Below are 15391 nucleotides of genomic sequence, written 5' to 3'. Positions count from 1 at the left end.
GGGGTATCATAATCTACCTTCTAATAAGGAACTTGGAACAAACTACAACTACTTTGGCCACGCAGCGTTTTTGACGAGCTGTGATGGCCGGAGGGGTAAACTTGCAATGTAGTCAAGTAGATCATGATGTTTTGGTGCTATTCTACTTCTTATTTCGGCTAAAAACTTGTTTTCTCAGTGAATTCCAGTGCTCATACACCTTATTACCAGTACTTGTTCTGCTAGTGTTGTGATTGAAGAGGCTGCAAGCACCCAGTGGAAGGAAGCTGTTAAGAAGGTAGTTTGAGGTAACTCATGTACCTGAAAATTAGGGGCTAAAAATATTGAAGAGTCCGAAATGGGTTTGAATTTAATTAATATTCTTTTGGATGATTATCAATTTAATAATCTATAAATTAGACTCAATTTTGTATTAATTTCCATAAAAAAATGCATAAAAACCATATAAAGAAACAATGACAAATCAAAGATATGGGATTTGGACTAATTATTTGACTCCTAAATGTTAAAAATGAATTTTTACTCCTTTTCTTTTTGTTTCAGATTTTGTTCTTAATCCTCCTTTACCAGTTAAGTGTTAATGAAGCGAGCCCCACCACCTGCCACAACCCCCAAGTGTCATTAGGTACTTACTTATAGCCGAGACGTGTTATTTGTCTATATCGATGGATTCTACTACCTATTTAATGTAACACCGTGTGCATAAGCACATCCCGTTATCTACATTACTAGACTGCCCTCAACGCCAAGCCCCTCGCATTGGATTGCCTATCAACAGGGAGGTGGCATTTTCGGTAATTACAGGGACAAACAGGGGCCTTTACTGAAGCGGGCAACTTTTGGGCAGTTACCGTTTCCGGGGCGTTTAGTTTCCCACCTTTTTCTTTGGCGGGTACATGAAACCCCAACGGACGAAAAAGCCTCCCAAAGAAGCACGAAAGAGCAACGCTTTAGCGCGGCTGCAGAGCCAAAAGAACGGGAAGAAGGCGACAGACTTAACCCTCCCTCCTCGGTTGCCACTCTCACATTTACTCATCGATCGCGCCTTCGACGTCCCTCCGCAACATCCATCCACCGTCACTTCCGCATCGCCGTGCCTCCCCTTTGCTCCGGTGGCCGTCTCGCATGGAGCCGTTCGAGCCGGCCTCTGAGCCGGGACAGCCCCGCGCTGACCCCGAGACGGTACTGGAAGGTGCTCCATGTCCATTGCTCTGTGCTTTGGCTCTCGTTCCCGGTTTCTGTTCTCGTGGTCGTTCCGATTGATGTTTTCTTTTTGGTCTTGCGTTGTGGCAGGATCGATGTGGAAGATGGAATTGGGCAGCGAGGAGCCTCCGGCGTATCCTGAGAGGCATGGCCGGCCTGACTGTGCCTACTACATGCGGACCGGGACATGTGGTTTTGGTGATGGCTGCCGCTACAATCACCCCCGTGATCGCCGGATGGTACATAAAGTTCCTGTGTTTCTAGGGCTTTCTCCCAATTTTGTCTAATTGGTGGAATTTTGTTTTGATCTAATTTCCGACATCGGTAACTTCATCAGGTAGCCAGAGCAGCGAGAACTGGATCTGCACAACACCGGGAGCACACTAGCCGACCTGCATGCAGGGTATTTCTATTTAATTGGTTGGGATTGTGCTTTAGGTACCAATAATTCTTAGATTCACTGGAAACATGTCACGTTATTGATGCAATTTTATCGCAAATGAATATCCATAATTCATCCTTCCATTCAGGTGTAAGGCTTTATTGTTTTGCAGTATTTTGTCAGCTACGGGAGTTGCAAATTTGGTGATACTTGCAAGTATGAACACCCAAAGCCAAATGGATCTGTGATACTGGCATCTTTAAATAAATATGGCTATCCATTACGTCCGGTCAGGTTTTGTTTCTCTAATTTTGTTTCTGATTGTTTTTTGTATGATGGAAATTCTACAGAATTGCTAATTCTAATGTTGTGGGCTTCAAAGAATTCAGGGTGAGAAAGAATGCTCCTATTATATCAGGACAGGCCACTGCAAGTTTGGATTAATTTGTAAATTCAACCACCCTGAACCCTCGTTGCCCTTGCCAGCATCACCATCTTATTCTATTGTTCAGCCCACCATATCTCCTTCGCATCAACAGTACCCTGTAATTACCAGTTGGGAAGTTGGTAGATCGTCGATGTTGCCTGCGTCATACATGCAAGGACCTTATGGCCCAATGTTGCTCTTCCCTGGGATCATGCCAGACCCTGGCTGGAGTACCTTTCCGGTTGGTACAACTACAATATCTCCCTTTAATGACTGAAATTCTGCAGAGTCCAAGTCCTGAATTCTTGATTGCAACGTACTTTGCTTGTGAATTAGGTCACTCCAAGTCCTCTAATATCTACCGGTGGAGAACAGAATACTGTCCTAGAAGAATCACAACACGATTCAGCAGCACAGATTTCTCGTTTGCATCCTGCTCATACAGAATCTTATCCGATGGCTGCCTCGGTTAGTCCATCAACCAATAATCAGACTGAAAACGTGCTTCCAGAGAGGCTTGATGAACCTGATTGCCAAGACCATAAGAGAACAAGCTATCGTAAATTAGGATCCAGATGCACATCTCATCATCGTACAGAGAATATCCCACCAGAAACAAGCTGTGTCTTTAGCCTTATTGGCCATCCTCTTCATCCGGTATGAATATCAAAGTGTTTTCTCTGCTTTCCTTTCTGGTTCAAAAGGTAGCTTTAAATTCCATGTATTTTTGCTTCTAAACTCCAGGATAACCTGAGGTGTCATTCTTTGGTGTTTAATAAATTTATAGTCAAGTTAGGTTCAACTTTTTATTTTCGTACGGAGAGATGGATGCTAAAATTCTTTTAGGGTCGATCCTAATATCAAGTTTGGTCTAAGGTGGTCCTAAGTCCTAACTAACATGCATGAAAAGGTTGTAGATTATCATATCTGATTTTGAATCTCTCCACATTATTTATTTGAGCATGTTTTCAGGTAGATTTAATGATTTTATGCTTGTTGTTTCCTACAATTATCTGAAGACTGATTCTTGTATGTCAAACTTTTGTTTTATGAACACCAGTTGATATGCTTAATCATGTTCTGTAGCTAGAACTGCAAGCACTCTCCCTATCTTTTATCCTTTGGTTCACTAAGTTTCTTGCTCCTTTTTCTTGTTGATCAATTGATGCCAGTCCTGAAAATCGGTAGGACATGATTCATAAAGTAATGTAAGAATAATTTAATAGTGCGTTGAAAGCTTTCCAGAGTTGTATTGTAATACAGCCTTAACACCTTGAACATTTGAATTTCCATTCAGAAATTAATTTTGATGTCATCTAAGAACTCAGAAGCTTGTTACGAAAATATCATCTAGTTGTTGTTTGATTTCATGTGATAGTCGTTGGAAGTTTCTTATATTGATGCTTGATGGTTGTGTATGTTTGAGATAGATTCATTGATTTTCTGGCAGTCAAGTCAAAACTATCTGAATTCTTAGATCTCCTAAACAGGAACAAGGTGTAGATTTCCACTTATTTAAATAAAAAAAAAGAACTTGTGAAGAACATTTAGACCACAAAATTCTGATAGCACTAATGTAATTCTAATATATTTTTCCTCAGTTTTCTTCAGGCTAACAAGCTAGAGTGAGGACATAAGAAGCTAGCAGGTACTCTTCCTCATCAAATCATTTCATATGGAAGTCATTGGTAACTCAGAGTCATCTGAAGTTCATCGTCTACTTTGCATACTGTTGGTTTGCAGTTCTGACTCAAAAACTAGTGTCTTGGCATATGCACTGTGTATATCAGTTACTCATGTTTCTTGTTTTATCTTATGTATATATACATGATGTAGAAATGAGTTATTACTTATGTGACATTAAATGCTTAATAAGTGCTTAATAGAACAATTGAACATAGTAGTTCTTGACCTCTTGTAATTTCAATTGAACACAAGTACAGGTGAGTCCATTCCAGCCAACAAGATACACCTTCCATCTCTTGTCCACTTCAATCCCACTCCTTCAAGATTGAGGGAGTACAAATTCACTATCCATACTCGTCAAACTTCCTCATCTCACTTTTCTCGTCATATCATAGAAAAGCATGCAGTATTTGATGTGGTTTGCAATGGAGTTACGATGATACAACATATGATAACAGCAGGGCATATCTTAAGTGCCCCCTGAATCATGATGTCCTGACTCGCATACAAAGGATATGCTATATATCTAAAACAGAATATTTTTAAACTTACTACTAATCATGGTCAATAGTAAGGGGTATATAGGAGAAATATTTGCCTCCAATCGAGAGATACGAAATGTGACATCCAAATCAATAGAAAAAAAAAGATAAAACTAATCAAAATCTAAATAATATTTTCCTATTCAATTTACTGTTTAAAAAGACTGAAAAGTAAAAAAAATTAAAAGGATATATATATATATATATATATACACACACACTAAAATTTAGAGAGGAATTGGAGAGTGCGGCTCAGCCGTGCGGGCCTAGGCAGGGTCCAGGGTTCTTCGTTGAAACCGGGTGGTGGGGTCCACAAGTCGAACGTGGCGGGACCCGTATAAGTCGGAAGGACACCTGTAGTAACAAAGTCCAGTTTGTTGTGTTTTATGTCGTGTTCGCACTGTGCCCATTGGTAAACTCCAGGGAGGTCGGTCGGCGCGCCTCCGCCTCGTTCCACGACAAGGTCGCCTGCGGAGACTCGTGACCCCCAGGATTGGCGTTTCAGCTGCCGATTTGGTGCGGCTGCAGGCGGTGGTTTCTTTTGACGATTCTGTTCTCTTCTCCTTTTTTTGGGGGGGGGGGGGGGGAGGCGTTTGTGGGGAGAAGTCGCCGTCAAGTAATGGTACATTGATCATCGTACCGTCCGATCTTTTTTTCGTTCTATGAATCTGACCAAGGGGTGTTGCAAATTGGTGTAGGATTGGACCAGCGGGAGTGAAGGGAACGAGGATTTTGAATGGGACAGCGATGATGAGGCGACGACGGGAGATGTTGTGCCGTCTTCTGAGCCCCTTGCGTGCCCGCCTGGGGAGGTAGTGCTTTCTTCCCCTTGGAGATCTGGACCTTCCAATCTTGCATTAATGTAATGTGATAGCTTCTTGAACCCACGAATCTTCACTTGTCTTGAACACTACTGTCGCAAAGGTGTTGTCAAATGAGGAAACTCTTGCCTCTTGATTTTGTTGCTCGGATTAAAACACAAATTACAGGTTCATGATATTATACTTTTGACTATATCTTAGTTTTTCCCAAATGCTGAACTAATTGACTACATGAAGGATTCTGAAGTAGTTGCTCATTCTATGAAATTTGCATAAGTTAAATGGATACTAATTCATTCACCATCTCCAATCGTGAATTTACTGTGACATGTCAAACTAGGCAATGAGAGTCAGCAATGACTGAACTCAAGCTTTACAAAGGTTGATGCATCACTAGGCGTTAGCTTTGGGAGTAGGACTTACTTGTGACCATAATTTTAATCCGATTATATTGATTGAAAGGCTGCATTGCATGTTCTTCCAAGGGTTGCGAGACTGGCCCTTCTCGCTCAGCAATGGTTTGTCATTTTATGGGGATGGGATTTTCTGAGGACATGATCATGAAGGCAATCAAAGAAAATGGTCAGTAATCCATATTGCCAATTGCCTGTATGTATCAACTTACCTACCTATGTCATGCTTTCTGAAATTTGTTGTGTATGAAGGAGAAGAAAATTCAGAAGCTATACTAGAAGCATTGCTTACTTATATGGTAGGTACATTCTCAATCAATGCTACTTTTAGGCCATATTTTGCCAAATAATAACAGTGCCATTCTAGTACTGTTTACTCCATGGTTGTCATTTTTATGGCTTGAACACCTTTTTACTGAAGAGTGAAACATAGTGGTGTTTGATGTTGCAGTCTATTGGAACATCACCATCAGAATATGACTCCATCCCTAGAGATCTTTCCGTCTTAAGCAACAAAGATGAAGCAGATGACGATCCTTATGACAGAGTTGCTTCTGTAGATGAGGTAATTTTACTTGACTTGTCCTCTTTGAAAATGGATGACTATTTTAGTCTAAAGTTACTACTTGCACATCGTGCCTAGATGTGAAATACTAAGCATTGATGATTGGAAGTTCTTTCTATTGGCATAGTTTATGAATCAATTTTTCTCCTGCTGGTTCCTAGCAGTTAAAAGCTCTCTGTCTAACCAACCATCAGGAAGCAACCATGGATGTTTAGATGACTTGCACGGTTAGCTGTTTTCAGGTTACTTTAGGCGTTACTTTCCAAATATGGAAGGCCATAAATGCTTGAAGAGGAGGACATTAATATTGGCCATGTCACGTTCATGCTGTTTTAGCCAGATGTTTGTAGTGCTTCTCTTACACTGCATTCTTATATTCATAATTTGTATATATGCTAAAGATAAATGTTTTCTCATGATCTAACCATATATTTTCTGGATACAATAGAAGAGAGAGTGGACACAACCATAAAGACCATCAAATTCATTTGCATTTGTTCCTCGGTGAAGTTTGCCTTTTTCACTAGGACTTACTGGTTAAATGATATATTGAATTAGGATACCCTGCTTGAAACCAAAGTTACAGAGGTTGTGGAACTGTGAAAATGGTAAGAAGATTGAATTATCTGATAGAATTGTTTGAGATATAAGTAGCTAACTTTTTATAGCAAAATAAAAGACAAAAGAGGAGGGATGTAAAATGAGACAATTAAGATGTCACGCCATGAACTTCACCTAGCTAATTGAAGAGTGGATGGAAGCATGTGTTAGGGAAGGGAGAGCTTGCAGAAGTATGAGCAGATTGAAACTCGCATGAGGCTTGAGAAAACCACAAGTACACTGGAAAATTCACTTCTGGGTGTCGATATAAGCAAGGAGAATGATTATGTTTGCCTATGTCCAATGCAGGTGCTCATTTCTAACATGATTTTATTAATGATGGATGAACATATTTGATAGAACAGGTGTGGGGAAAAAGCTTTTTCATCTTTTTTTTTTTTTGGATGAGAAGTTTGTTGTTAGAAACGTAGTTAAAATGTTGAAATAAATATGTGATTATGACTGGAAGATACAGGCACGAAGTTGTGATAGATGATGCTTTTGTGATATATAGTAGACAAATAAGTTTCATAGCAAATGTCAAAGGACACTAGAAAGCTATAACCTTTAGCGGGTTCCAATTAGTGTATGAGAGTACTGTAAAGTTGATTAAAAAACTGAGGACCATTGTCGTAGGCTGCATCAGCTCAAGTTGAATAACAAAGAACGAATGTCTCTCCACACCAACTAGTGTACTTTTTCTCATAAAATGTTTTTACTGTCTAATATTTACTTGAGTCGCCAAGGCATAAACATCAATGTATGTTTTTTTTCTTTCATATCATGCTTCTCACATTGCATGATTGTCAGATGTTCTCTTTTAGTTGATAGCATTGTTAACTATTTTTTGTCAAGTTTTCCTTTTACTGGCCATTTTACCATTTAGTTACAATCTCTTTTTCTAATTTTCTTTGTCAACATGAAAAAATTTGAAGATCTATATGGTTTTTCTAAGTTAACAATTATCAGGAGAGTAATTTAGTATTAATCTCTGAGTGATCAGTACAAGGAACTTATTCTTTTAAAATTTTTATCTTTCAAATGCAAGTCAATTTCGTAAAGGATTTATCATAATACCATATAGTTGATGTCCGAAATTTAGATGCTATTTCCAATATTCAGAAATGCATCAGACATGCATAATATTTATTTTTTTAAAAAAAATCTTCAGGAACTTTTTGAAGATTTTCCTGCAGAGGATAGGAAGTTGTTGATCTTAGTCGAAATGGGTTTTCCCACTAATGATGCATCTGCAGCCATCGCTAGATGTGGTACTAAATTTGCATCTTATTAAAGTTTAATCTATTAAACATGCTGAAAATTTATATCATCATCAACTTTAAGCAGAACTTGATTAATCTATCATCATTTCTTTCTTTCTTTCTTTCTTTCCTTCCTTTTTTTATCTTCAGAGATCCATAACATGCTGCATTATCATATTCATTCTCTATTCTCTATGAGCATAAAATATAATTCTTTTCTTAAAGCATAAAATATAATTTCTAAGGCTTTTAAAGTTTAAACTATGGAATCTTGTCAGTTTCATACACAAATGTTTTTTAAGGTTTAATATTTTAAAGTGTCAAGTATCTCCTGTTGTCGTCAACTAAAGTGGTGCATTTGATTGCAGTTCTACATTCCCAATCTTTTAGAGCTGATTTTAGAAATCCAAGAGGCATGACCTCTTTTAAAGTGTCAAGTTAAAGGAATTGTTGAAAAATGTTGGATAGTCAGTATGGCCTCATTTTAGATAGCAAAATTGATCCTTTTTCCGAATTTATTTGAACCTAAACAAGGGATTGTTGGTGCCTTTAGCAGATGATTTCTGGCTTAGTGAGTCAAATTATTATTGTAAATAAAGCTTATTCATGTTTATATTTGTTTGATGTAACTTTAAATATATTTTCAATTGTCTTAAACATTTATAAGTTCTGATAGCAGACTATATCATGGTAAAGAACTCCATCAAGAAGCCATATGCTTGTGAAATAGTACTTTTATCTTTGCAGAATTCTTTCAAATCACTGATAAGGCAGAAGTCTTTTTACGGTTGGTTCCAACTATGTTTTCTGGTCAAGAATTAAATTAATCATCAAGTACTCACACTTGTGGTGATTCAAGATTTCTTTGAAATGTAGTAGGTGGAGCTAGCCGAGTCCTAGTATTATTCTGCTTATGCATCAGTCCTATAGAAAATAAGATTTTGTTAAATCCTAACATCCTTCCTCAAATCTATTCTGCTTTCTGGAAAGAAAAATTTTCTTGACTTCCCCTACCGCTATTGGAACATTTTTTCCATTCAATTGAATCCTCTTTATTCACTGCCTTTTTTTTTATCTATTTAATATCTCCAGGTCCAAATGCATCTATATTGGAATTAGCAGATTCCATACATGCGGCTCAGTTGGCAAATAAGCTCGATGATAATTTAGGCGTATCTACCGTCTCCAGTTTAGTTGAAGATGAGGTATCTCAGATCTGTGAATTTCTTTGGAATTACATTCTCTATGACTTTCTTATCTTTGTATTTTTGTTATCCTATAGCGTCAATCTAATTGCCCAAGAGGTGCGGAGAGTAGGTTTGCAGAGGTGACCAGGAGCAAACGAAGATGCACCTCAACAGAAGATGAAGACTCTGTTATCTCTTTTTCAAAGCCTATGGTTGGTTTTAGCCTTCCAAATCAGCGGATGTACATGGTTCCGAGAAAGATAAGTGAGGCAGCTATTGGTCCACCGTACTTCTATTATGAGAACGTGGCGTTGGCACCAAAAGGAGTCTGGGAAACTATGTCACGCTTCTTGTATGACATCAAGCCAGAGTTTGTGGATTCCAAGTACTTTTGTGCTGCAGCCAGAAAGAGGGGATATATCCATAATCTTCCTATACATAACAGATTTCCTGTTCTTCCAATCCCTCCAAGAACCATTCACGAGGTATTTCCGGCAACAAAGAAGTGGTGGCCCTCTTGGGATCCTAGAAAACAATTCAACTGTTTGCTGACATGCATATCGGGTTCAAGACTGACGGAGAGGATCCGCAGGGAGCTTGTACAGTATGATGATCCACCACCACCACAAGTAAGACAGTTTGTGCTAAATGAATGCAGAAGGTGGAACTTGATCTGGGTGGGGCAGCATAAGGTTGCTCCTTTAGAACCTGATGAACTCGAGATACTTCTGGGGTATCCAAGAAACCACACGCGTGGGGGTGGCATGAGCAGGACAGAAAGATACAGGTCTCTAGGGAACTCATTCCAGGTAGATACAGTAGCATACCATCTATCTACTTTGAAGAATTTGTTTCCAGATGGTTTGAAGGTACTCTCTCTTTTCTCGGGTATCGGAGGGGCAGAAGTGGCTCTTCATCGTTTGGGAATGGACATGAAGGTTGTGGTTTCTGTTGAAATCTCTAAGGTAAATAGAGACGTACTTAGGAGTTGGTGGCAGGAAACAGGCCAATCTGGGATGCTCATCGAATTTGTTGATGTGCAAGAACTTAACCCTCACAAGATGGAGCACTTGGTTAACCGGTTTGGTGGATTCGATCTCGTCATTGGAGGAAGTCCATGCAATAACCTCACAGGCAGCAACCGTTATACTCGAATTGGTCTTGAGGGTATCCATTCTTCACTGTTTTTTGACTATTGGCGAATCTTGGACCTGGTGAAGTGTCTCATGGGAAGGACTAGTTGATCTTTTGGCAGTCTTCTGCATCTTCAACTGCCAACTTGTGTCTTGTTATTTTCTTTGGGTCTCTGAACCAAAAAAGGTACATACGAATAAACTTCTCACTCCATGCAATTACGTAAAGCTGTTAGTTTACAGATTGTTCATAGTGTTGCGAGCTTCTCTTCTTCTCCTTTTAATTGCAATCTGTCATATACAATTTTAAGACTTTTGTCTTGATTACCAAGTTCCAAATTCATGTATAACAAAAGTTGCTCTTATTGCTCTTATTAATATTACAAATAGTTGAAAGAAACAAATCAACCTTCGGTTTTTGGACGATAGAAATTGGTGTTCGGGTGGCCCTTACCTCCTGCAAACTACTTGTTTGAACTTTTTCAAACCGCATACATACAGTGCAAAAGATTATGAAAACCGCATTCATACATGACAAAAGATTAGTGATAACTTATCAAGGAGAGAAAGGCCTGAACAGTTTCTTGATACAAAGTATACTGCAATGAAGATGACTAATTCTACACCTTTTTAACGACACTTAACCGTCCGTATTGAATTATTATTCGTGGGTGCTAGATGAACAATTGCGGTCATGCAATTGTCATCGAGGGCTAAAAACAGGAAACCAGTTCAAAGGAGATTATCAGACACCTACCTACCTAGTCATCGGAATGTACACTTTCCTCATCTGCCTCCTGGTTCTGTGAGTTTGTCAAGGAGTTGGAAGCTGAGTTCTCGGTGGTAACAGCTCCAGATCCATCGTCTTCATCTTGGCCATGGAAGAACTGTGCAAGAGACAAGGGATTATAGGTAGAGCTGGCCTTCCGTAGTCCTTGTATTGCTTTCATTGCGGCCAACGTGCTTCGGTATACACCGATGTTATCTGCTCGATCAGATGAACCCTCAGGATCATGGGGTTCATGTGTCTCTCCTTTTCCCGTTTGGTCTGATTCAATAACCTCAGCTTCCAAGGGGAAGAGCATCTCGAGGTTTGCTTCGCATTCGTGGACCAACCGGGTCAGCGGCTCGGTTGTGAAGAATGGCTGATGAAGAGCACGTTGAGTGAAAGGCAGACTTAACAAGGCCCCTGTTCTCTTGTCATATTTCTTTAGTATTTTGACAAGTCCTGTGATCGGAGAGAGTGCGATGGCAAGTTATTGCAGTCGACACTTTTCCCTTACAAGTTACACGAGAGAGAGAGAGAGATAGATGATATATTACCTGCAAAGTTAAGGGAGCTGTAGTTCTTCAAAAGCACCATCTCTCCATGGATAGTGACAAAAGCTTTACGAATATCCAACATCTCCTCACTAAATTCTCTTTCAGAGGTAAAAGCTCCACTCTTATTTGCCCTGATTTTTTCAATTCTTTCCTTGAGTTCCTAAAAAGAGATCATTGGAACACACATACAAGATTTAGTTAATACGGGGCTGCGACCATAGCCTTAGCCAAGAAATAATGATGAATGCAAGCACATCATCAAGATGTTCATACTAAGAAAACTTCGTCTCCCAGAAAGATATTCTGAAGCAGAAGGCTGATCTAGTTGCCATAACAGATAAAAATAGTATTTGTTTCTAACAAGACAGTCAAACGCACTAGTAGTAGTTCCAGTAAGCACATGAATTTTCAGATCAAACGGTGATGCTGAATTTAAAAAAAAGAGATAAAATATAAGTAACTGCCATACATGAACAAAGTCCATCTTCATGCAGTGGTACCATGGCTATGTGAGGGGATCTGATAAGATGAACAAAAGCAGAATCTAGCAGACCAGAATTTTTTGCGGACAAAATAAATCTTCTGAAAATTAAAGTTCACTATATACCAAATGGCATGTAATTAATATACATCCATCCCCGGAGAAGGCTAAGGTGAAGAAGATTCAGCGGCATGCCTTTTACTTTCCATGACACAGGAAATTTTCCAAAAGGAAAGATTTGCAAAGTGAAGACATGGCAGAAGCATGTATGATGACACATTCTATTGAGAATTTACTCTTCCTCAAAAATCTACTGTGAGAAACTCTTAAGGAATTGAAGTCACTAAAAGATTGATATAGTGTGAATGCTAAAACATCTCCAAAGAAATATTTGCTTAAGAGGAATATCAATGATTTTGCAATATGCTAAACCAAAAGAAAGCCAATGCCATGAATTATTTGGGTTGCCTACGCTTAAAACGTTGTACTAGCAAATTTAAGCAATTCATCGAATGTTTCGTTGCCTACGCTGCAACTGAACTACTTTTACTGGTAATCCCACATAAGAAATAAGATGTTCACACGTTGAATTGCAAGATAGCTGCAACTCGGAAGCTGCCATTCCCAGTGCCCTTTTTTCGGGCCACCAGCCCTCCCGACAACCACTGCCACTCGTGACCACCATCTCCCCTTCGCCACCCACCACCACCATCCCTCCTAACCATCATCTGTAGACTGGGATCATAGATTGGCACTAGAACGAGATTTGGGATCATCTATAGCAGAATCTAGCTGTTTGTTGACTACATGTAGGAGTTAACACTCCTCTTGCTTAAAGCAATTAGTTCAATGCCTAATTTGGCTTAAGCAACCATACTTAGTCAAAGAATCATAAGCAAACTAGACTCTTCAGCTAGGGCAGACTGTTGAAGTTTTCGGCACCGAATTATATCAATTTTGGGTGGCAAAAAAAACTAGTACTATCAGCTAACTACAGAACCCAGTAATTCAAATGTAAATGTAAACTTAAGTTTTGAAGCTGACTTAGAAATCATAACAAAGCCTACACCATATTGAAATCAACTCAACTCAAAACAGAATTCAGACCAACTTTTCAGGTCATTGATTAGATCTGCCTGATTCGTTTATTGGTTTCTAACTGAACTCAACGTTATGCAAGTCATATGCCTCCTACCATACTGCCACTTTCCTTACATCAATTCATTTGTCTCACCATACTGTCTCATCAGGTCATTTGTCTCAACACAGGGGATTATATAATACCAAGACTTGTAACTAGACCATAGCCATCACCTCAAAAAATATGACAAACTAGAAGCATGAGCAAAGGTGCTTTAACCAGTACAGAGGGTTTCCAGATAAAAAAGAAATAGTCCATTTCTAAGTGGTTTGACTTTGAACTTCAAATTAAAGCTAAGTTGGAAGCTAAAAAACATAAGACTGTCAACTTCCTATTGAGCAACTTGAAGTCTCTCCACCAATCAAAGCATAAAAGAATATGAAAGATTTCATTAGGAAATTAAGCAGAGCACTGGAAAGTTTTGCCAAAATCCTGCACCCTCCATATGATAATATAAACTTGATATATAAACCGGTCACACTAATATTTCGATAAGAGATCATGGTGCTAAAAAGATAAAGGAGAGAGCACAGAAGGTGCTGCTATATGGTTCACTTGGGGATATGTTTACTTGGCGTAAATAAAGAATCCTAAGGTAAGTCATAGTTTTAACAGTAAGCATCATTTTCTTAAAAAGAACATACAAACCGATAGTAATTGTTAGAGGTTCATTACTATGATATCATGGATGAACAAATGCAATTGGAACCTTTTAATTATTTAGAAAAGAAAGCAGCAGACAAGTGAGCAAATTGAACATAACTTGACATAGTTCAGCTCAAAACAATTCGATCGAGTCTATAGACCAAGCATGACTCTTTTTTGTTTGGATTGTCAGCTAGTCAACCAGATTTAAACCACTGCCTTCATCTGTGGATTGGATCATATAGGCACATCCTTAAAGCACACAAAAGACCAAAATCCTTGTTGTACTAATCAAGACTTCTGTTGCCCTGTCATTAATGTGTCATCAACCAAGGCGATTCCACTAGAATTATCAGAAATAATTGAATCACAAATAAGCTCCAATTCCAGTGAAATCTTATCAACCATCAAATGTGTCTTTGCATAAACTGACTATATTCACAAATTAGACCTGAGCCTGAGCACCACTGTAGATCGAATTTGTGTCAGATCATCAACTTTGTTAGAAATATTCAAGTTATCAAACCTACTGATGCAACAGTCCTAACTGTCCTAAAGAATAAAAAGCACCTTAGCTTGTTGTCTCTGCACAATACACTACCATTTAATTCCAAAAACTCAAGATGAAGATTCAATAGCAGCATGATTTCTTCTCACGATCAATTAGATCAAGATCAACTCACAGGTGCACATATACAACCTCCGCAGGTTAGGAGGGGGGTTCTGTATCCCATCCAACTTGTCGAACACCCTGACCACCATAATATACTCGACTTCTCACTTATTATAGTTTATAGTTTCCGAGATGATGCTAGGATGCGAAGAATGTCCAACTTAGGACCAATTTGCTCACCAAAACTTGATACAGTTGTTTCATCTTCCATGTCGTTCCACTCGTTCCAATAAAGGCATCTCTGATGCCTCACCGTCCATCAAAATAGAGATAATTGAAGATGAGCAATCGTGACAAAAAGAGAGAAATCTGCAGAGAGAAGAATAAACAGAGTTGCCGGCCGCATCACCTGCAACCGGATCACGAAATCCTCCTCCTTGTCGACGTAAAAGTCGTTGAACTTCTCGAGCTCCTCGTTCAGGATGCCGACGAACCACGCCTCGAGGACGGCGTCCAGCGGCCGAGCGGCGCCCCGAGGCGGCTCGTCCGGCAGGTCCACGCCGAGCGGCGGCGGTTGGGGGAGGTGCTTGATGAGCTTCTTGAGGGCCTTGTAGGCGAGGAACTTGTCCCTCCACTCCGGCAGCGTCTCCTCCAGGTGGTTCCGGAAATCCTTCCCAAACTTCATCCCTCGCTTCCGATTTCTCTCTCTCCGGTGGATTTCTGGATCCTGATCGAAGCCAAATTGAGGGGGACGGGAGGGTTCGAATTATAGGGCTTCGGTGGAAGAAGAGGAACAAAGGCCGGCGAATCGGGCGAGGGAGGAGACGGTGAAGAGGGAAGAGGGAAAAGAAGATGACTTGGTTTGATATACCCACCGACGTCCCCGTCCCCGTCGACGTCTCTTCCTCGGGCTGCGTCCGTATTCGCTCACGGTTATACCGAGCCGTTTTGTGCGACCGTATAATAT

General features: G+C 39.6%; 3 protein-coding genes across 8 annotated transcripts; 2 read left to right on the top strand and 1 right to left on the bottom strand.

The window, feature by feature from the left end:
* Positions 1-857: 857 nt before the first annotated feature.
* LOC135618286 (zinc finger CCCH domain-containing protein 32-like) lies at positions 858-3910 on the top strand. Its single transcript, XM_065119165.1, has 7 exons — positions 858-1192; positions 1294-1442; positions 1541-1606; positions 1758-1874; positions 1975-2253; positions 2349-2669; positions 3614-3910. Exons 1-7 carry the CDS (start codon positions 1126-1128, stop codon positions 3626-3628), a joined length of 1014 nt encoding a protein of 337 aa, XP_064975237.1. The 5' UTR covers positions 858-1125; the 3' UTR covers positions 3629-3910.
* Positions 3911-4501: 591 nt separating this feature from the next.
* Positions 4502-10595, top strand: LOC135620314 (DNA (cytosine-5)-methyltransferase DRM2-like). Of its 6 annotated transcripts, none has more exons than XM_065123192.1 (7): positions 4502-4862; positions 4939-5052; positions 5547-5643; positions 5727-5773; positions 5926-6039; positions 8994-9106; positions 9184-9208. In XM_065123192.1, the coding sequence occupies exons 1-6, from the start codon at positions 4860-4862 to the stop codon at positions 9018-9020; spliced, it is 402 nt and encodes a 133-aa protein (XP_064979264.1). In that variant the 5' UTR covers positions 4502-4859; the 3' UTR covers positions 9021-9106; positions 9184-9208. The 6 variants fall into 6 exon arrangements, with proteins under 6 accessions (XP_064979264.1, XP_064979260.1, XP_064979262.1 ...); XM_065123188.1 differs by having other exon boundaries at positions 4516-4862; positions 9184-10595; XM_065123190.1 differs by having other exon boundaries at positions 4516-4862; positions 5547-5773; positions 9184-10595.
* A 154-nt stretch (positions 10596-10749) lies between these two features.
* Positions 10750-15346, bottom strand: LOC103995584 (SPX domain-containing protein 4). The gene is made up of 3 exons (XM_009416199.3): positions 14834-15346; positions 11545-11704; positions 10750-11449 (listed from the first exon to the last, which is right to left on the bottom strand). Exons 1-3 carry the CDS (start codon positions 15107-15109, stop codon positions 10983-10985), a joined length of 903 nt encoding a protein of 300 aa, XP_009414474.2. The 5' UTR covers positions 15110-15346; the 3' UTR covers positions 10750-10982.
* Positions 15347-15391: the final 45 nt, after the last annotated feature.

The sequence above is a fragment of the Musa acuminata genome, chromosome BXJ2-8 (assembly GCF_036884655.1).
Source record: "Musa acuminata AAA Group cultivar baxijiao chromosome BXJ2-8, Cavendish_Baxijiao_AAA, whole genome shotgun sequence".
NCBI classification, from domain to species: Eukaryota; Viridiplantae; Streptophyta; class Magnoliopsida; order Zingiberales; family Musaceae; genus Musa; species Musa acuminata.
This window is presented reverse-complemented; position numbering and strand designations above follow the sequence as displayed.

What these genes read in the sequence shown, in the direction of transcription:
- LOC135618286 (XM_065119165.1), top strand. Translation starts at nt 1,126, where the DNA reads ATGGAGCCGTTCGAGCCGGCCTCTGAGCCGGGACAGCCCCGCGCTGAC. An exon ending in ATGGCTATCCATTACGTCCG is followed by an intron (nt 1,875 to 1,974) that starts GTCAGGTTTTGT and finishes CAAAGAATTCAG; the next exon opens with GGTGAGAAAGAATGCTCCTA. An exon ending in CTGGCTGGAGTACCTTTCCG is followed by an intron (nt 2,254 to 2,348) that starts GTTGGTACAACT and finishes CTTGTGAATTAG; the next exon opens with GTCACTCCAAGTCCTCTAAT.
- LOC135620314 (XM_065123187.1), top strand. Translation starts at nt 7,742, where the DNA reads ATGCTATTTCCAATATTCAGAAATGCATCAGACATGCATAATATTTAT. An exon ending in TGCAGCCATCGCTAGATGTG is followed by an intron (nt 7,911 to 8,993) that starts GTACTAAATTTG and finishes TAATATCTCCAG; the next exon opens with GTCCAAATGCATCTATATTG. An exon ending in CCAGTTTAGTTGAAGATGAG is followed by an intron (nt 9,107 to 9,183) that starts GTATCTCAGATC and finishes GTTATCCTATAG; the next exon opens with CGTCAATCTAATTGCCCAAG.
- LOC103995584 (XM_009416199.3), bottom strand. Translation starts at nt 15,109, where the DNA reads ATGAAGTTTGGGAAGGATTTCCGGAACCACCTGGAGGAGACGCTGCCG. An exon ending in ATTTCGTGATCCGGTTGCAG is followed by an intron (nt 11,705 to 14,833) that starts GTGATGCGGCCG and finishes ATCTCTTTTTAG; the next exon opens with GAACTCAAGGAAAGAATTGA. An exon ending in CAGCTCCCTTAACTTTGCAG is followed by an intron (nt 11,450 to 11,544) that starts GTAATATATCAT and finishes CTCCGATCACAG; the next exon opens with GACTTGTCAAAATACTAAAG.